The 21,064-nt window shown below is 44.7% G+C and overlaps 1 protein-coding gene across 16 annotated transcripts in view; it reads right to left on the bottom strand.

Moving 5' to 3' along the window:
• Window positions 1-21,064, bottom strand: part of SLC4A5 (solute carrier family 4 member 5) — a 129,513-nt gene that overhangs the window by 52,145 nt on the left and 56,304 nt on the right. For 12 of the 16 annotated variants that reach the window (XM_048829229.2, XM_048829221.2, XM_048829223.2 and 9 more), the window contains 4 exons: window positions 20,290-20,445; window positions 17,634-17,729; window positions 13,467-13,525; window positions 1,930-2,087 (listed from right to left, as the gene is read on the bottom strand). In XM_048829229.2, coding sequence (XP_048685186.1) covers window positions 1,930-2,087; window positions 13,467-13,525; window positions 17,634-17,729; window positions 20,290-20,445 — 469 coding nt within the window. The remainder of the gene's footprint in view (window positions 1-1,929; window positions 2,088-13,466; window positions 13,526-17,633; window positions 17,730-20,289; window positions 20,446-21,064) is intronic. The other 4 variants (XM_048829218.2, XM_048829231.2, XM_048829228.2 and 1 more) reach the window with 1 other exon arrangement.

Here is a 21,064-nt window from a genome sequence, read left to right as displayed (position 1 = left end):
GGTGAAGGAGGGTGCTCTGGGTTGGGACCAATGAGTTCAGGGGGTGGGAGGGGGATTAGGACTGGGGCACAGGAGTGAGTCGGGGTGCAGGCTCCGGGCAGCGTTTACCTCAAGCAGCTCCCGGAAGCAGCAGCATGTCCTCCCGCAGCTCCTATGCAGAGGCGCAGCCAGGAGGCTCTGCGTGCTGCCCTGTCCGCAGGTGCCACCCCTGCAGCTCCCACTGGCCACAGTTGCCAGCCAATGGGAGCTGCAGGGGCAGTGTGCAGAGCCTCCAACTGCTCCTATGCGTAGGAGGCGGAAGGGGGACATGCCGCTGCTTCTGGGAGCCACACGGAGACCTGGCATGCATGGAGCAGGGCAAGCCCCGGACCCCGCTCCCCGGCTGGAGCGGGGCAAGCCCCAGACCCCGCTCCCCGGCTGGAGCGGGGCAAGCCCCAGACCCCGCTCCCCGGCTGGAGCGGGGCAAGCCCCAGACCCCGCTCCCCGGCTGGAGCGGGGCAAGCCCCAGACCCCGCTCCCCGGCTGGAGCGGGGCAAGCCCCAGACCCCGCTCCCCGGCTGGAGCGGGGCAAGCCCCAGACCCCGCTCCCCGGCTGGAGCGGGGCAAGCCCCAGACCCCGCTCCCCGGCTGGAGCGGGGCAAGCCCCAGACCCCGCTCCCCGGCTGGAGCGGGGCAAGCCCCAGACCCCGCTCCCCGGCTGGAGCGGGGCAAGCCCCAGACCCCGCTCGCCGGCTGGAACTCGAGGGCCGGATTAAAACGTCTGAAGGGCCAGATGCAGCCCCCGGGCACTGATGTATGGAGGTGAGTTGGGGTGGACCAAGGGACCTGCAGAATATTCTATGCCCCAGACCCAGAAATCTGCAGACCACTAGTTAAAGAGTGTAAGCAGCATTTACGAGGTGCATGCGCTTTGCACTGCCCCCTTTCATCCACTGTGCCCTTTTCATTTGTAAATATCAAAGTACTTAAGGTCAGTATCATTATACCCATTCTACACATGGAGAAACTAAGGCACAGAGCAGGAAAGGGGATTCATACACCGAGTCAGTCGCGGAGCTGGGAACTGAACCCAGGAGTCCCAAATTAGCCATCCAACGCTGCAAGAAAATATAGGTTAATAAAAGCTCTATTCTCTCTCCAGTCCATGTAGGACCTGGCTGCCCCACTATCATTAGTGAAAGTTACATGGGCCATTTGAACAGTGCATTAGACTTTAGGAATCCGTAGCCTCCTGAGACAAGGGAAGAAAATGTTGTCCCAGCTAACATGGAAGGTAACATGCTATACTGCTAGAGATGGGCAATGTTTTTTGGCTGAAAATTTTGTGTCGAAAAATGCAGATTTGGCAACACAAACATTTTGCAAATTCATGTCAGTTTTGTTGAACTGTTTGTTTGGGGGGACCCCCCCCCTCCAAAATTCTAAAAAACCCACCAAAATACTAAAAAGTCTTCTCTCCATTTGAAATGACTGTTTGCTTTGAAATTTCCTCCAATTCTATTTCAAATGTTGAAATGGTTTGAAAAACACTAGCAATCAAAATAAAATGTTTTGTTTCAGGTCAAATGAAACATGTTTGACCCAAAACTATTTTAAATTTTACTTTTTACTTTCTGGTTTGCTGAAATTTTTTTAAACATGGTTCATTTTGGGTTGACCTGCAACGATTTTTTTTAACCTTGATTTTTCAAAACAGCTAGCGAATCCAAAAGTCCGTTATTCACACAGCTCTAATTAGACCTCTTAGGAATCTGTAGCCATCCAGAGACAGAGGAAGAAAATATTGTCCCACCTAATCTGGAAGGCAAGGTGTGCTATACTGCATCAGGTTTACATGAGAGTTTACAGCTGAAGCCCCAGTTCTGAACCACCAATACCTTTCTTCAGTTCTTGCAAAAGCACATTTTGTTTGTTTAAACAGCTGCGCACCTAGTGGGGACGGGAACTTCCGTCACCCCGCCCAGCATGGTGGACTGTATGAGCCTCACGAATGCCACAAATGGCTTATCCAGGAAGTCCACCTCTCCCACCAAGACATTGGAGGCTTCCGCGTCTTTGGGGATCTTCTTTATGAATTTATTTTTTAGCTGTTGGGGGAAAAGAAAGAGTTCAATGATGGGTCAGATCTTCCTTTACTTTACTTTTTTTTTTTTTAATAAAACAACACCATGACAACCTATTTCTGCTCGACATTTAGGATGCTAAAAACTGCTGAGCTCCTGCCGTGAAATTGGAGTTTTTCCTTTCCTCTAAGCATATAGTCGCACTTGGGTACGAGTTACTAAGTTAAGGCAAATCAAAAGTGTGAAGTCAATGCACTGAATTAAAGCATTTTAAACCCACATTGGTGTGGATACTTCTCAATCAGGAGTAAAGTGGCCTTGGTTTTCTGTAACTTAATCCTCCTTGCCAAATTTCACATCCCATACAGCACCGTGACAAGGTATGTCTCCACTGCAATCAGGATTGATTGACTGCAGCTCAGGTGGGCATGCCCCAGCTAGCTTTGATCCATATGTGCCCAAAACCCACTGCAGTCCAGTGGTGACATACTACTATCTGAAAGCCGAGATTCTCATGTATCCCCATGACTCCAGGAGCCGGGGCTTCAAGGAACACATTAGATACTACGAAACTCATCATAAAATTGTCAGAGTGGGCAACACTGAAATCCATCCTCGATGGGAACAGCCCATAAGCATGTGCTAAACTTTAAGTGCTTAAATCTGAGACGCTTGAAATCGGACATGAGCACATTGAGACAAGTTCAGCACATGCTGAAGTGCTGTCCTGAATAAGGACCTAAATAAACACACAACACCACACACCACCTCCAAATTGGACCCACAAAACACCCACACTCAAGTATGACAAAAGAGCAGGTCTTTCCACCGGCTCCCCACATATAATAAGGAAGGAGGATTCATTGTAATAAGTAGCTTGAGCTTCCATTTTGTAGTTCATTCTCCCAGATCTCTTCTTCGGAAAGGGAGCAGATAATTGTAGGCAGTGGCCTCATTTCACAGATTTATCCTTGGGGCTCTTGGGGCCTGCAGCCTTTTCATTATTATTGTAAAAGGGTTCAATACGAACCCAGGCAGGATGTTGTTATAATCTATATGCCAGCATGAGGAGAGGCATGTGAGCCGGGCGGCAAGCTCCCCCCATTCTAATCTTTTAAATCCAAATGGGAAAAAAAATAAAATAATAATAAAACCACTCCTCCGATACAGCTTGGAATAAGCAAAAGCAGGAGTTAAGGGCGACCACTAAGCTTCACGAAAAACTTTAAAAGTCCCTTTGTAGTGGGTCTAATAGGCTAATTAAAAACCAACATTCTTTGGAACGAAATGGTTTTCATATCTTAGCATTAACCCTTGACGCACTGACGTTTGATTGTAATGTTTGGATTTTCTTATCAGGGAATTTGCTTTAATTACAGCAGCTCTAAACTAAGAGCACCCACTGGTAAAATCTGACTGTGGACAGCTCTTAAGCAATATTTCCCATGGTAAATTTTTTTCCCAAACAGTCCACACACTCTGCTTCCATTAATTTATCTAAATGCCACTCAGTGCCCTGGAAAGGGCGTGATTCTGGTATCCAGGCTGCAATCCTGAAGCCCTCTGGATGCATTACTGAGCAAGTGTTCACAGAAAGAGTCTCTACACCTATTTCAATCAGACTAAACCACAAAGGCTGCGACCCCGCTCTGCGGGACTCTCTTTTCCAGCTCCATCTCACATAGATCGCATGGCTAGAAGGGACTGCTGTGATCATCTGATCTGACCGCTGGTATAACACAAGCCAGAGGACTTCCCTGAATTAATTCCTCCAACTTAAGTGTAAGGTCGACAACACTATCATAACAAAGCATGGCTACCCAGGACTTCCAGGTTGTCACTCTGCCACAGTGACAGCGGGGGATAGAACGCAGATCCACATCCATGTGTCCATGATCCACAAATCCCTCCCCAGCTCAGCTAAGAGGGAATCTCTTTAAGCACTCAGCAATAAGGGACTGTGACAGAGTTTTCCAAAGGGTGAGTCACCCATAGGGTGATCAGATGTCCCGATTTTACAGGAACAGTCCCGATTTTGGAGGCTTTTTCTTATATAGGCACCTATTACCCCCCACCCCCGTCCCGATTTTTTACACTTGCTATCTGGTCACCCTAGTCACCCACCAGTGGGTCATATGAAAATTCCAGATGGGTCACCACATCCAGGGCTGGACGAATTTAGGACTGGCACCCGGCCCTGGTAAACAAACACTTCTCCCAGCCCGGTGCAGACAGGAAGCCTGGAGAGATGTGTTTTGGAGAGCAAGCCTGCCTCGACCAGCGGGGCGGGGCCTAGCTCCCTGCTCCAGCTGTTGTGACCTGTCACAGGCCAAACCTGAATGGCGCTGCGACCCTGTATGCCAGGTCGCAACCGGGCTGGGATTAGGGCTGCGGTGCCAAGGCAGAGGATGCATATATGTAATGGTGGGTCATCAAAAAAATAAATAAAATTAAATTAAAAAAAAAAAAAAAGACAAAATGCAGTTGGGAGGGCCGCCATACTAAAAAGTTTGGGAACTCCAGGGCTATGAGTAGTTCTGATTGCATCCATCCGATTGCACACGCTGAAAGCCAAGCTTGCCTGCTGTAGCCTGGAACAAAGAGCGCGGAGTGCTGACGCTATAATGTGACCTGGCTTCCTCTTTGCTGGACGGCAGCATACACAGGGCTCCAAGAGGGAGTTTTGCATCTGAGGTTCCACACTGTGCAGGGCAAATAAAAGAGCAGGATTTCTTTGATGAGGCACCTTCCCCGCCTCAAGCCCGTTGCTCCTGTACCAACAGGAGTATAGCCAGTAAACAACAACAGTACCTGGCATTTCTCCAGGGCCCAAAGCATTAACTCATTGATCTTCACCCTGACCCTGAAAGGTAAGTATGTGCACCGCCTGCGTACAGATGGGAAAACCACGGCACGGAGAAGTGAAGGGATTCACGCAGGGAAAACGTGAGGCAGAGATGGGAAGAAAACCCAGATCTCCTGGCTTATAGGTCTGTGCTTTAATTTGATGTGAGGGGAAAAAAAAAAAAAAAAAAAAGCAAAGTGATGCATGGGTAGGATTGAAAGCAGCCTAGCTCCTACTCCAATGCAGGAACAAGTGGATTTTTAACCATCCCTACACTCCAAGTAGCAACACGCCACTGAGGAATTCCTATTGACTTAAATAGGGGCAGGACAGAGCTGTAAAAATAGCACTGTGGGGTTCTACACTGATCCTCTCTCGCTAGCAGCCAGTTCAAATTTGGTCAGGATACGAGCCAAAGGATAGTTTGTCTAGTGTCACCAGGATTCTGCAAATCCATCTAGGTTGTTCTTTTCCCCCCATCAACGCTAGTAACAGAGATTCTGCCCATCAGAAAGTGGCTGAAAAAAATTCAGTGGATAATGCACAAAGCAGAAAAGAATCCAGCTTTCCCCCCTCTTGCTGTAATAACTCCACACAATCTTGTGTGTGTCAGCAGAGCTAGCAGAGGTGGCTTGTATGCATAGGAAGCAGATATGTGGAATAGGGAAGTTGCATTTCTTGCAAACTGGTAACCACAGGACCTCAGCAGTGTTACGGCAGAATGACTTCCCAAATGTTGGGAAATGTGAGTGTCAGATTTACAGATTCCAAGGCCAGGAAGTACCACGATGATCATCTAGTCTGACCTCCTGTATAACAGGCCAGAAACCTGCCCCACAATGACTCCTAGAGCAGAGCTTTTAGAAAAACATCCATCTTGATTGAAAAATGGTCATTCAAGGAGAATCCACCACAACCCCTGGTAGATTGTTCCAGTGGTTAATTACTCTCACTGTTAAAAATGTACGCCTTATTTCTGATCTGAATTTGTCTAGTGTCCACTTCCAGCCATTGGATCATGTTAGACCTCTCTCTGCTAGAGTGAAGAGCCCATTGTTAAATATTTGTTTTCCATGAAGATATATATAGACAGTAATCAAGTTACCCCTTAACCTTCTCTTTGCTAAACTAAATAGATTGAGCTTTTTGAGTCTACCATTATAACGCAAGTTTTCTAATCCTTTAATCATTCTTGTGGCTCTTTTCTGACCCCTCTCCAATTTATCAGCATTCTTGAATTGTGGGCACCAGAACTGGACACAATATTCCAGTGGTGGTTGCATCAGTGCCATAAATAGAGGGAAAATTACTTTGCTGCTCCTACTCGAGATTCCCCTGTTTATGCACCCCAGGATCCTATTAGCTCTTTTGGTCACTGTATCACACTGGGGAGCTCATGTTTGGCTGATTATCCACCATGACCCCCATATCTTTTCCAGAGTCACTGCTTCCCAGGATAGAGTCCCCCATCCTGCATTCTAGGTTCCTCCATGCATATATTTACATTTAGCTGTACTAAAAACATACTGTTTGCTTGTGCCCAGTTTACCAAGCAAGCCAGACTGCTCTGCGACAGTGACCTGTCCTTTTCATTATTTACCACGCCCCCAATTCTTGGGTCATCTGAAAACTTTATCAGTGACAACTTTGTGTTTTCTTCCAGGCCATTGATAAAAACGTTAAATAGCATTACATGTGCTGGATAGAAAAGAATAAGATGTCACTGGTAAGGTTTTGCATTAGAGTGCAAGCTTAATGAAGCCAGCATATACGCATATTGCTGAAGATGCCCAAGACTGCCCAAAGACATTAATTTCTAACACCATTCCAGGCTATAAAGGTGGAAGGGAATGCATGAGTCTTTCCCCTTAACTTCTTATTTCCTTGCTTTCAAGGTTTTGCGTGTATGGATTGTGTCCTGCCGCAACCTTAACTGTTAATGAATGCAGTTTTTTCATTGAATCCTAGGACTGGAAGGGATCTCGAGAGGTCATCTAGTTCAGTCCCTGCACTCATGGCAAGACAAAGTATTATCTAGACCATCCCTGTTTTGTTTGCTAATCAGATGTGTGTCTCCATTAAGAGAAGTTGTGTAAACCCTCTAGGGCTGATTCAGATGTGGCGTCACTGAGCAGTCATTCCACTGAAGTCAATGGAGTTACAACAGTGTATGACGGGCAGGACAAAATGAAAATCGGGTCTTCTCTTTTTATTGTAATAGGTCAACTCCTGAAACTGTTAGTCAAAAAGCTTGCTTAAAGTAAATGGAAGTTTTGCTGGAGGTATGAAAACTGAGTAGGGAGCTCAGGATATGGCTCAATATGGCAAACTGTGACGCTACAATGTACCTCCATTAAATAACTTTAGGAGAGGAAGCATGGTCCAATAGCTAAAGCACAGGAGAGGGAGTCAGGAGATCAGGGTTCAATAATACCAGCACTCACACCAATTTGTGAGAGCTTGGACATGTCACTTAATACCTCTGTGTGACTCAGTTTCCCTGGCTGGAAAATGATGATAATACTATTCTATTTTACAGTGTTCACTGTAAATTCACCAGTAGAATGATGGTTTGTTCTCCTTGGTTCTCTGGGTAGTGCCCGACAGGTCATCCTGGTCTACGAAACCCTGGATCTCAGAGGCCTTCACTTGCCACCACTTGTTTTTGATGTCACATAGACTCCTTTGGATTTTGGCTTTAAGCAGGTGATCGGCCTCATGTTTTCGCTGGTTAGAGGAATCATTTTGCCAGTTACAAAATGCATTTCTTTTCTGTTGAATTAATACTAGGATTTCCTCAATTTTCGTCAAATCAGTCTTGGTGCTAATGAGTGGAATACCCTATGGTTTCAGCACATGCATTGTGAATGGTGTTTTTAAATTGATCCCAGTGCTCTTGAACGTCAATGTTGCTGTCAGGAAGGTTAGAGAGTTTGTCCGACAGATGTTGCTGGAACGTCTTGTAGCTGGCTTGATCCTGAAGTGCTTTGACGTTGTATCACTTTCGCTTAGTCTTTGGGTGTTTGCGGTGTGGTGAAGTGAGCTGCAGGTACATGACTGATCTTACTAATCAATGGTCTGTCCAACAGTGATCAGTATCTCTCATAGCTCGTGTTATATGGAAGTCGGAAAAGTCTTGGGCTCTGACTACAACATCATCAAGGAGGTGCCAGTGTTTGGTCTGAGGATGTTTCCAGGTGGTCTTAAATTTGTTACTCTGCCTAAAGATGGTATTTGTGATGAGCAGGTCATGCTCCACACATTTGCTCTTGAGGAGAATACCATTGGAGTTTACATTTCCCACCCCTTCTTTGCCTATTGTACCTCTCCTTTGGGAATCCCATCCGACTCTGGCATTGAAATCTCCCAGGAGGATGAGTTTGTTCTGCCTTAGAAGTGGCTGTGAGGACTGCATTAAGTGTGCTATAAAACTGCTCCTTATTGTCTTCCTCATTATCGAGTGTTGGGGCATATGTGCTGATGACCGTGGCATATTGGTTGTTGCTAAGCTTGAGCCGAAGAGTCATGAGACGCTCATTGATCCCCACGGGAAGCTCCAAAAGCTGACTGGCGATCTTATTTTTGATGGCAAAGCCAATCCCCTGAATGTGTCTCTCTTCAGGTGCCTTTGCTTTCCAAAAGAAGGTGTAGCCACCTCCATCCTCTTTTAATTGGCCCTCATCGGCCTGGCGGGTCTCACTAAGAGCCGCAAAGTCAATGTTGAGTCTTGCCAGTTCTCTGGCAATTATGGCAGAACAGGAAGTCAGTGTAATACAATGGAATACACCTTACATGCAGAAGGGAATTTTAAGAGGAGAACTAGAAGTCTGAGAGGACAATCAAATAAAATATACCTGGAAGGGCACCCATATGACAAAACGTTCAAACTATACTTTCTCAAGGTGCAGCTCTTCCTAACAGCAATTGTTTAGCTCCAAGCCCCAAAATGAACATCAGATTAAAGTCAACTGCATGCTCTCTTATCCTATGCCAGGAATGGAAATAAACCTAGAATGGATTTAAAATGAACAATGCCAACTTCATGAACAGCTTCCCAGCATGCTTCAGTGGGCCATCATCTTTGTCAAGAGCAAATATCTGCGCATCACAAGTATTTAAGTACTGGCTCCTCCCCACTCCTCAGTATCAAAAGCCAAAGTTTTAAAGTGATAGTATGGAATCAGAATACATTAAAATTACATATTGTGAGCCAAATCCTGCAGTTCATATTCAATCCTTCAGCTGGTAGCAGTAGTAAGCTTTTATCTTCTCATTGGATCCAGCCTGAACAAGCAGGCATGGTGTGTCACACACTCCCAATGTCAGGTGAAGCATGTCCCAGTCGTCCTATCTATACAAGAGTTCAAGTCACTACTTTGTATCAAATCACGTGCTTCCATTAACAATGACTATGCTGTACCAAAAGTACACACTTGTATACGTATGTGCTCACACGGAGGAGGTAGGACTAGAATCCTGGTCATTCAGCCAGTGGGAATTTGGACTGATTAAATAGCTCAGGATTCAATCTTTCAAAAACCAGGGAAGGAGGAAAATCCAGTAATAATCTACAACCATTTGAACTCTGATTATATAGGTGCTTAAACACATTGTCCAAGGAAATGAAAAATTCCAGAGCTCCTTTACGTGACAGAACAATAGCAGCTGTGACAACAGCACAGGCTTCGATGTCAGAGCAAAGAGAGAATTTCCACTGAATAATAAATGCTTCTATGAAGTCAGAGCATATGATGACCGTGTGAACAAACCAACTCGAAACACTCCTCTCCCCCAAACTTACTTTTTTTAAAATACATCTTGTAACTCAAAAATTCCACAAACAGATTATTGTAACATTTTGGAAAAAAAACGTATACTGTTTCACACATGAAGAGCATGGCTACTAAATTAATTGTTGGGACCAGCTGGAGGGCTGAGATTCTACAGTGGTGTGTGTAGTGTGTTTGAAATCCTCAGTTCAGAATTGCGGTAGGAGTGAAAAGTAGCATTCTTACCTGCTCCTCACTTGCCATTTTGCCTTTTGTCTCACGTCATCCTGAGCGGTCATTTCTGGAGGTGCCTAGACCAGTGTTTCAGATAAGGGATTCTAATCTCCAAGAAGTTAGCATTCACGGCCCGACATGGTTAAAACTACTGTGCCTATATTTGTATACTAAGTAAAACTATTTCCCCTTGTTTATTCCCCCCCCCCCCACTGTTCCTCAGACGTTCTTCTTAACTCCTGGAAATGTGCTGGAAATGGCCCACCTTGATTATCACTTCAAAAGGTTTTCTCTCCCCCCACCCCACTCTCCTGCTGGTAATAGCTCATCTGAAGTGATCACTCGCCTTACAATGTGTATTTTTTCATGGCCTGTGTGTATATAAATCTCCTCATTGTATTTTCCACTTTATGAATCCGATGAAGTGAGCTGTAGCTCACGAAAGCTTATGCTCAAATAAATTGGTTAGTCTCTAAGGTGCCACAAGTCCTCCTGTTCTTTTTGAGAATACAGACTAACACGGCTGCTACTCTGAAACCTATATTTGTATGTAGCTTTTTGTTCCAGCAGTACCATTTGCTCCATTAAAAAGAAAAGGGGTTATTAGCATTTTTGATGTTCAGAAGATCAATATCTATCTAATAGACTTACTTCTAGAAATGGCAGTTCAGGATGATGTGAAGCAAAGGATTAAATGACAGGTGAGTAGCCATATTCCACAGGTAGGAATACGTTCCACTAATACAAGAACTTTTATCTGAGGATTTTAAACATGTCCTCAAATATTAAATCTTACGACAACCCCGTGGAATATTTTACCCACTTGACAGATGGCTGAACTGTGCATCCAGGGATTAAGTGATCTGTCGAAAGCTAAACACTGAATCAGTGGCAAAGTCAGGAAAAGAACCCAGGAGTCCCAATGGTCAGTGCCTATTTTCACTTCTACGTAACACTCCTTTGCATAGCTAGGGATAGAAGCCAGTATTCCTGATTCCTAGAGCTCTGCTCTAACCACTAGACAATCTCTCCCATAACAGGGAAAAGAGGACAGCAGTTCTGACTCCTAGTGACCTACTTTAACCGACAAAGTATTCTTTCTACAATTGAGAATAGAGTCCTGACTGCCAATATTTTGCTCTAACCACTCAATACACTCCCTCTCTGAAACAGAGTCTCAGCCTTTGCCAGTGTCCCTGTGACTTATTTGAGCTTAATCCCAGATCTGTGCAGGGTTAATGAAATTGTGAAGGGGCACAGACAAATCTGAGGTAGGAACAGAGTGTCCCTTCCTGATGGTGGGAGATGATGGAGGTGGAAGATGATGCTTTGAGGTCATGTCCAGGATCAAATTGAGCTTTAGTAAGATAAAGGATTTCAATGTGATGGATGGAAGGGCAGGGGGAAAAAAGCCCATGGTAGTCTCACATGAGGCAATTTGGTGGTCATTGACTAGGTGAAGCAGCACAGATTTCTATTTAACAAAACTGGAACATACCAGCCAGACCTGGACACAGAGAGAAGCTGAGAGCAGTATCCATGTTTCGTTAGATTGCCTTTGCGTTAGAGTCGTTTTTATGCTTTGCACACCATATTAATGGGGATTTCACCTGCATTTAAACACAGCAGTGGTGAAAAGGAGAGCTAGCCTGACAGCACTCCATACCACATGGAAGCAGCACGGTTATACTGATGCAGAACATTACAGAAGAGGCATACACACTGTGCTCTCACCTAGAGACATTATTTTTGTTCTTTCTTGTTGCTTTCACTTCATCCAAATACAAGTCAGGCTAACGGGTTGCTCTTTGTGCATGACCGTCTCAGTTCTTATTTCCTCATGATCTGCTTTTTCATCCCTAGACTAGCAATATTCCTAAATATTCCACCTTGTCTTCATCTCTATTATATTCCACAAACCACCCCACCTCTTTACAACTCTATCTATCCTTCCCACCCACACCCTGCTGCCTCTTTTATTGAGATATTCCTTGCTATCTTCCTCCCAAAGCTTTCAAGAGCTTTTCTCCTCATCCCAAGACTCTAGAATCCTCTCTGCAGAAGTATTTTCTGCTGTGTTTTCATACCCCAACTTGCTTTTCCTTGCTGCCCTGAATCTGGCACTGGTATGATTTCCAGGGTTGATGTCAGCTGAGTTACCAGAGTCCAATACATGTACTAAATGCATTAATTAGAAGTCTGTGCATTTCCATTCCAACGTAAGAGGCCCACGAGAGTCTCGTGTTGTTATTGATGAACACAGAGAAGCCCTTTGACACATCAACCCTCAGTACAATCCATGTCATGGATACAACTCCTGTCTATTCCCAGAGGATCAATCAGAAGGACACATTGTCCTCACCCTGGCACACACTGCAGTTCAAGTTTCATCTGAGGGTTTCAAAGGGCTTCAACAAATATTAACTAAGCGCCAGGGAGACAGGTCAGTGATATTAAAACTGAAGCACAGAGCAGGGAAGTGTTTTTGATTTTTAAACAATGTTTAAACATTTTAAAATGGCTCTGTAGCTGGTGTGATCGATGCTTATCACACTGGCTCCTTGTCTTCCCTTCATCCCCTATCTGTTTATTGTATCTGCCTGTTGTATACTTAAATTCTACGCTCTTCAAGGTGGTGACCATCCTTTTTATTATTTGTTTGTACCATGCTTAGCACAATGGGGTCCCGATCAGAGTTTTTAGGTGCTATGAATACAAATGAATAATAATAATAAATTACTCCAAAGGAAGCAACATGTAGTATGGAAACTCAAGTTACCCCCAAACTGTGCACCATACCTATGACATGAGTGTGACAACACAGGAATGTGTATTCAGTATATAAATTAACCTACGGAACTCATTGTTGCTGGGTATTCCTGAGACAATTCCTTGGCAAGATTCAGATCACTCTTTTAAAAAAAAAATCCTATCTACTGTAACCATGAAGTTCTCATTATCCATATAAATGTCTAATCCTCTTCAGAATTCTACCAAGCTGTTGGCCTCAATTATGTATTGTGGCAATGAGTTCCACAGGGTAATTCTAAGTTGTGTAGAGAAGAATTTCCTTTTAAACACTTCTAAATTTGCTGCCTTTCACTTTCATTGGGTGTCTGCTTGGCTCACTTGGCTCTCTTCTAGAGACAGGTTACTCCGTAAACATCCACCACAAAGATTTTTTTGCTGCTTCCTCTGAAGCATCTTGTATGAGCTGGGAATAGAATACGGGACTAGGTCAGCTCCGTGAGTCTTACCAAGAGGTAGATAAATTGGAATGTATGTAACAATTTGGTCCCGATTGGCCGGGGACAGGGCATCACAGATGCAGAGTGTGGATTAAAATTAGACACAGAATGCTGCTAAACATAGGAGGTACGTATATTTGCACCTGTCCTGCGTGAACATAATCAGCTTTGAGGCTGCTCATATTTACGGTTTATAGATGAGAGTATAACAGCGGATATATGTTTTTCCTCCCCTCTTGTAATGGGAGGCCGTCGGTCATTACGATACACAGAAAACCTTGGTCCACAAAAGACTTTTAGAACTTACTACCTGATCTGTGCTTGGAGTATCTGTTATGTCATTCATGCTTCTGCTTTGTGCATGGCCTAAAGAAAGCACAAGGGAAAGACATGGTGAGAAACGTTTAGAGGCCACAAACCTTCAATGTACAGATTCACAGGCCCATATTGCGCCCTTCACCTGCGTGGCTGACAAGCTGCTGAAAAGGAGAATGGGGTCATGAGTTGCCTCTAGTGTGGTTCATTTCTATAGTAGGCCAGAGTCTGGTCCCATTTACAAAAAGATAAATCTGGTGTGGCTCACCTGGACTAACTCCAGATTTAACATGGCATAAATGTGATCAGAACAGAGTTACCCGGGTGGAGTTCACTGGATTTATACCAGTGTAACTAGGATCAGATTCTGGCCACATGTTGACACTTATCTCTTACACTGCATGGGCCAAATTTGGCCCTCACATTTGCATTTACAACTCCCGCTGAGTTAATGGGTATGGCACGGATGGATCTGGGGGGCAGAATTTTGCTCCATTTTGGGGGTCCCTTTCCCCTCTTCCTGTGACACATTGCCCCAGCTTCCGTCTTTTCCCATCAGGGCTTTCTCAAGGTCTGTGCGAAGCTGCAGTTCCAGAAGAATTCATATATGTAAAATCAGTGGATGGTTAACGAAAGCTTTGCACACAGTCCCCTTTGGGGGGTGACAAGCCACTCATCTCTCAAAGTATAACCAAGCTATCAAATTCCAGGAAACATGCAGCAAAAATCAAGATGATATATGCCACGAATGCCTGGCAATAAAGAGGAGGCAAAGGGATTAATTCTGTTACTCAAAGCTTCCCCCCCCCTCCTTTTTAAGGGCTATATAAATGTAAACTCATTTATGACATTGTTTCGATTTTAAGCAACAACCCACCCCAAGTCTCTCCTCCTCAATTTTGTGGTTTTATAATTTCCTATTTTTCAAAATATATTTCTCTTCAGAACCCAAAAGGGGAAGCCAACTGCCAGAAAATACAGGGTGAAGAATGAAATTGACTCAAACTGAAACACAGTGCTGCCAAATATTCAAAGAAAGCCATCTGAAAAAACCCCCAAAAACGATCCGCCTTCCCTAATTTCTTTTAGTTACAGTAATTTTAAATGTGACTTGTAAAAACAGCCTGTAGAACATTTTCAGACAGCCGGCCTGGTGCATAGGGACTCAGGAGGTCTAGGTTCAATCCCCAGTTTTCCTACAGAGTTCTTGCATGACCATGGCCCACCAATTTAGGACCAGAACTTTAAAAGGGAGACAGGGAGCTAACACTCTTTTTAAATCTGGCCCTTAGCGTCCTTGTGCCTTGATTCCCCATCTGGACAATAATAATTCTTCTCTTCCACTATTTGTCTGTCTCATGCATTCAGACTGTAAGCTCTTTGGGGCAGGGACTGTCTTTTACTACGTATATATACACAGCACCTAGCACAATGCTGCCCTGATCTCAGATGAAGCACATAGAAGCTACAGTAACAAGTGTGAGCTTAAAGTTGACAGGCTCCCTTTAATTACTTCCTATTATGATCTTGGAACCAAATGATTAAAAAAAAAAATCATTAATCAAATCCTACTGCTTGAACAGAACAGCTTAGACAGACTAGAAGAACCAGCTCAGAGCTAAGCAAGTCCTAGAGCTGGTCGCTAGCTTCCAGATGAAATTCTCCAATTCATTGAAGCTGCCATTTTTAAGATGGTGGGATTGCTAATGGGAGCAAGAGGGCATGTCTACTGCAGTACTGCTGTAGCAAGGATGCTTCCTACATCAACAGAAGCGTTTTTACCATCCATGTAGTTAATCCACCTCCTCAAGTGGTGGTAGCTAGGTTGATGGAAGAATCAGGGGTTAGGTCAACCTAGCTATGCACACAGCGGTGTGAATTTTTCACACTCGAGCATGCCACAGCTAGGTCGATCTAAATTTTAAATGTAGACCAGGGCTGAAGCAGTTTAAAAAAATTATGACCGTTATTCTATGCATTTTGATTGTTTTCTTGTTCTATCGTCTTGCGATTCTCTTCAAAGCTTTATATCTCATGTGTCACTCCACCATCATCCATAACAGGAGTATTCATCTGCCGGAGGATTGTGGGGCAATCAATGGCCAAATCCTAAGGTCCTTACTCTGTTTTTACTCATTTCTCACCCCTCTCAACAACGCTTTCCCCGACTAAGCATAACCCACTGGTGAATGTGAGTATCAAGTCCCCCGCTACAGTGATCCACAGAGGATAGGAGCTGATACAGCCACCAGAAAGGGATCCTGTAGCAGCTCATGCTGTTGTATTTGGAGGTCCCTGATTCCACCCCCAGTGTGTCGGCCAACACCCCAGCCATGACAAACACTTGGGGCGAGATTCACACAAGAATTTAGGCACCGAATGGCCACTTTAGGCACCTTAATCTCACAATCATCCCCCTGCCCCTGGGATTCACAAAAGCCCTGTTCAGCTGCCCGGTAGGTAGCTAAATGTTTGTGGGAAAAGTTCCCTAGGTGCCTGTGTATCTGAGGTCTGCAGCCTCACACTAGGCATCCGGACACCTGAGCCTCAGCGCGATGAACGAACCAGCGGAAGATGTGTTCCTCCGCCTAAATCACCTGTGGGCCCCCACCTGGGAGGCGAGCCCTGAATATACCTACCGAGCTCACACAAAACAGGGGAGGAGAGCCTCTCCCCTTGTGTCTTAGCCCCGTGGTGAGGCCGCTCACTTAGGATGTGGCAGACCTCTGGTTCAAGTCCCCCGTCCACTTGAAGTGGGAGCGGTCACCTCTCAGGGGAGTGTCCTAACCATTGAGCTATGGGATATTCTGGTGTGGGGCTGCCTCAGTCTCTCCCATCAAAATGGTTCCACTGTGAATAAATAATTAAGAGTAATTGGGCCAGAGAGTGCAAGGACGAGAATGACTCAGTAGCCTAGTGGCTGCAGCACTCGCCTGGGAAATGAGACCCCCAGTCTCCCTGCTGTTGATGAGCCACCTTCCCCTGCCCACCCTGCACCCTGGCTTCTTGCATCCTTGGTATCTCCCATTGTCTAGCTTAACTGGCACCTGGCCTCCAGCGTACTGGCTTTTGTGAACCCCACTCTGAGGCACCTGCCTCTCCCCAATAACTGTACAGGGAGCCTGGCCACCAAACTCAGGTTTTGTGATTCGCAGTGATTTTCTAGGTGCCTACATATTAGGTCTGGCGATGCTTAGCATCACCACGCCTAAGTGCCTTTGTGAATCCAGCCCTTCAGGCTTCGCCTCGGTTTAATTCGATTTCAACGTGAATGACACCCACTATAGTCATCGGAGCAGGCTGAAAAACACAAACATGCCCCCCCTCCCCAGATATTCATCTCAGGGTGAGATTGTCACTTGTTCTGCACCCCTACGCGGCAGGATAAGGAGTTGTAAGGTACAGAGGGGGAAGTTATCTGTACCAACTATCTAGCTGTCACAGTTTGTGATGAAGTCACAACGTGGATCCTGAAGCAGTGTAACTATGCTCCGTGCACAGGGCTTGTTGCAAAGCGATTATTTGTAATTTTAAAAACCTTTAATTTTCAGCTGACACTTTGCAATAAGTTCTACCTGGCAATACACTGGAGCTATGCTTTTTGATACCTAGAATTGCCACCAATGCATAAAAATGGAAGGAGAACTACAAGGCTCAGGATAACTGCAGTGTAATTGAAATGTAGGTAAACACACCTGGGCTCCAAAAAGCAATGCAATAAAATGAACACCCAGAGGAGTAACCATAAGGGAGTCTGTAATGCAGTTCCCCTTCCGGTTATCTGAATTACTTGTAATTGAAAACCGTAGCCACAGTGTAACTATGCTGCAATTGCAACGTAAGTGCACTGTAACTACAATCACCATGGGATAAAGTGGCATCCATCTTTCTCTAAGCTCTTTCAATCATTGTAATTTTAGAGTTTACTTCGAGCAACATTTGCAGATGGAAAAGTGATTTTCAAGTAGACCATTCTTGCTTTCTCGCTCTAGGAAATAGTTGTTTACAACCGATGCCCAAAGAGATTATGTGCTTTGCCAAATGTAAATCAGAGAAATAACCAGGATTCGAACTCAGGATTACAGACTCTCAACCAGGTGTTTGTTCTGCTAGACACTGCTACCTCGCTGAACAAGTAAGTAGCTGTTGTTCAACTTACGTAAACGTCCATAATTTGCGTTCTGTCTCATTCTAAGATCTTCGGTGGAGCGGTGGAAGCTGGCCCCTGCTGCTGGGCTCCGGACAGGACTGCGATCTGAGAGGGAGAGAGCATTTAGACCACATACATGTGCACAATAAGGCTGTCAGCAAATGCTGCCAGCTTGGATCACGTGTGACCATCAATGAATACAGCTTGTCATTTTCAGGTATTGAAACTTGGGTGGCAATGGGTGAAAATTAATTGTCCAGTGCTTAACTTGGATAGATTTCACACACCTCTTGATATTCTGCAAGTTTGGCAATGAATTCAGCAGCATTTTCCACTTTTGGCTCAGGCCAAGTAATTTTTCTGTAAGGAAGGAACGGCTTTACTTCTGACAGGGTATTTTTAATATTTTCCTTGCTGTGCAGAGGGCCAATGCAAGGCTTATGCCACTACCTTAGTCCCATTTAAGCCCTATTTTGAGGCCTGAAGTAGCATTTGACTGGTGCACAGGCCCTCTCTGCACAAGGATGAACATCACACAGTGTGAATACAAGCTCTACTACTTACAACTGGCCCTCATGCTCAGATACCGCGGTTATAATTGAGGCAAGAAACTGAGCAAGACAATGGAACTTGGCATGGTGTGTGACAGACTGATAATATCCTGTATTATCCTGAAGAACCGTTCTGGAATTAAGATAAACTTCATTAAATTAAATTAAACCTCATCGAATTAGAACTAATACCTTCGGGGCACACTGTATTAAAAATGGTGTGTTATTGTGGCACTGTATGTACTTTCTCTAGTAGGGAAGGGGGGAATGCTAATAACTTCCTCTGTTATCAACCCTTTAAAGCCACCCCCTGGCTTACATGAATTCAAACTGGAGACTCCAGCAGGGACCAAGAGACAAAAAAGGGGTTTGGATAAACAGCCTTCTGCATGATTCAGTGGATGGTCTGGACCCCCGACCCATGGAGGGCCCCAATCCTTAGGGTAGGGTTGAAAGGACTGAGCCTCCTGAGGACACACAAACCTGGGAGCTTGTTCTGAGCTGAAGCTGTGCTGAACTTGTGACCACAAAGGAATCCCCGTGGGTTGGGGGTTGAAGGACAACTCTTGCCAACATCCCTGAGTGGGTGCGGGTGATGCTTGGTAAGCTTATTAGCAAGCGTCCAAGTTCCTTTATTGTTTTTAATATGATTTCTCTGTAATCCTTTTTACCTCAGAAATGCAGTAGGCTTGCATAGGAAGTGCTGTGTGGTACCTTGTAGCAATTACACCTGTTAACCATCTCGGGAGAGCAAGCAAGCAATGTCATTGGGCAACCTGCCAGTGCTGGGAATACACACAAAAAGGCCTGATTTTGCTCGTGCTTACATGGTGGGTGTAATCCATTCACTTTACTGGAGCCACTCCTGATTTACACTGATGTAAATGAGATCAGCATGAGACCCAGAGAATAGATCTTTTGATTAAGAAGGGGCCATTTTCAACACAGACGCTGTTCAAGGTAGAGCTGCATTGCAAGCATTTACGGAAACCTAGCACCTCCCCAATGTTAATTCAATGCCGCTGCCAGGGCAGGATCTTGTCTTGTGATAGAAAACTCCTCACTAGAGCTGGTCAGGAACTGGAATCTGCATTTTGCAGGAAATCCCAACATTCTGAAAAATCCCCAAAATGTCCTCAAAATGAGCATTTCAAAAAATCTTGCTAGTATCAAAAACCATTTGGCCTTTTACATTACATGAACTGTTAACTATAACATATACATAATAATCTACACACAATATATTAAAAACTATATTTTAATAGACTATAAAAGTCAAAACAAAACTGAACTTTGATTCAAAATGTTTTTGACATTGTCAAAATAAAGCATTTTTAGTTTTTCCCATTGAAAATGTTGTTGAAATTGACGCGTTCCCATGAAACATTTAGATTAAATGGCATTTTTCAATGGAAAACTGTTCTGTCAAAACATTTTTTGACCAGCTCTACTTATGACTGATATAGGCTCGAAGCAACAAGAAGAATAGCAGCTAGAACAGCAGCAATAACAATCTTCCCTGCAATTTAATAATGGGCCCAACGCAGCACCCACTGAAGTGAACGGCAAAACTTCCTTTGTGGGTAAACAATCTGCCCCTGTATTTTCCTATATGTTGTGAATATTCATTCCAAAGACTTATTTCTCCTAAATGGAAAAAGACCCACAGTGTAAACATCGATGAGGAGTAATAACCACAGCCAAAACCACCAAGGCTAGAAATCACTAAATTATGAGCAAAGTTCTGCTCTGAGCTGTTGGGTGAATCTCAGTTCTGCTACACTGCTCTCCCTAGAGGCATGGATGCCTCGCTGAAGTCAATGGAAGTATGCATGCCGGGACAGCAGGCTATCAGAGATTACAACTGATGTGAAGAAGCAAAACCTTAAGTTTGCCCTTTAGGTTAGTCTAGAGAGTGGACAACTTAAGGTCATTACAGCCAAGATTCCAAAGTGCCTCCCATTTGAACCCAAGTTAATATCCTAGACTGGAAACAGAGAAATCCCCCTTTAAAAGGGCTAAAAACAGGAAATCACAAAACAGACTGGGTTCAAACAAAAAGGAATAAGGACCTTGGGATACAGCCATGTGTGAACTGAATCTTGTGAACTCACTTGTGGTGGATGAGACCGATTTGCCAATGTCTGCCAAGGATCGGTGGATCGGCTTCTTGGTCTGGTGGCGATGTTTCCTCAGGAGCACGTAACTGATTTTCTCTCTCAGCTCTGGCCTGAGCAAACCATCCTCTATCTGCTTTTCAATAACATCATCTGAAAGAAGGATAGTGGAAGCGCACGCGTGACTTGCTGGGCTGCGGCATGGAAAGTTCTGTTGCAAAAAAAAAAAAAAAGCTCCTCCTTGCAAACCCTAAAACTGCATCATATGCCAAAAACTCAGACTTTAAGGTCACGAGGGACCATCATGATCATCCAGTCTGACCTCCTGCACATCGCAGGCCACACAACCTGACCCCCCACTCCTGTAACAGACCCCTCACCTCTGGCTGAGTGACTGACGTCCTCAAATAATAATTTAAAGATGTCAAATTACAGAGAATCCTCCATTTACACTAGTTTAAACCTGCAAGTGACCCATGCTCCATGCTGCAGAGGAAGATGAACCACACCCCCCGCCCCCCAGAGTCTGTCAAGCTGATGCAGGGGAAAATTCCTTCCTGACCCCAAATATGACAATCAGTTAGACATGTTGGCGAGACCCACCAGCCAGACACCTGGGAAGGAATTCTCTGCAGTAACTCAGAGCCCTCCCCATGTAGCATCCCATCTCCAGCTACTGGAGATATTTGCTGCTAGTAGTCACAGATTGGCTCCATGCCATCGTAGGAAGTCTCATCATACAAACTCTACATGGTCTGTAGAGGCTATACGG

This window comes from Caretta caretta, chromosome 26, assembly GCF_965140235.1.
Source record: "Caretta caretta isolate rCarCar2 chromosome 26, rCarCar1.hap1, whole genome shotgun sequence".
NCBI lineage: Eukaryota > Metazoa > Chordata > Testudines > Cheloniidae > Caretta > Caretta caretta.
Note: the sequence above shows the minus strand (reverse complement) of the source record. Positions and strands in the feature narration are given on the sequence as shown.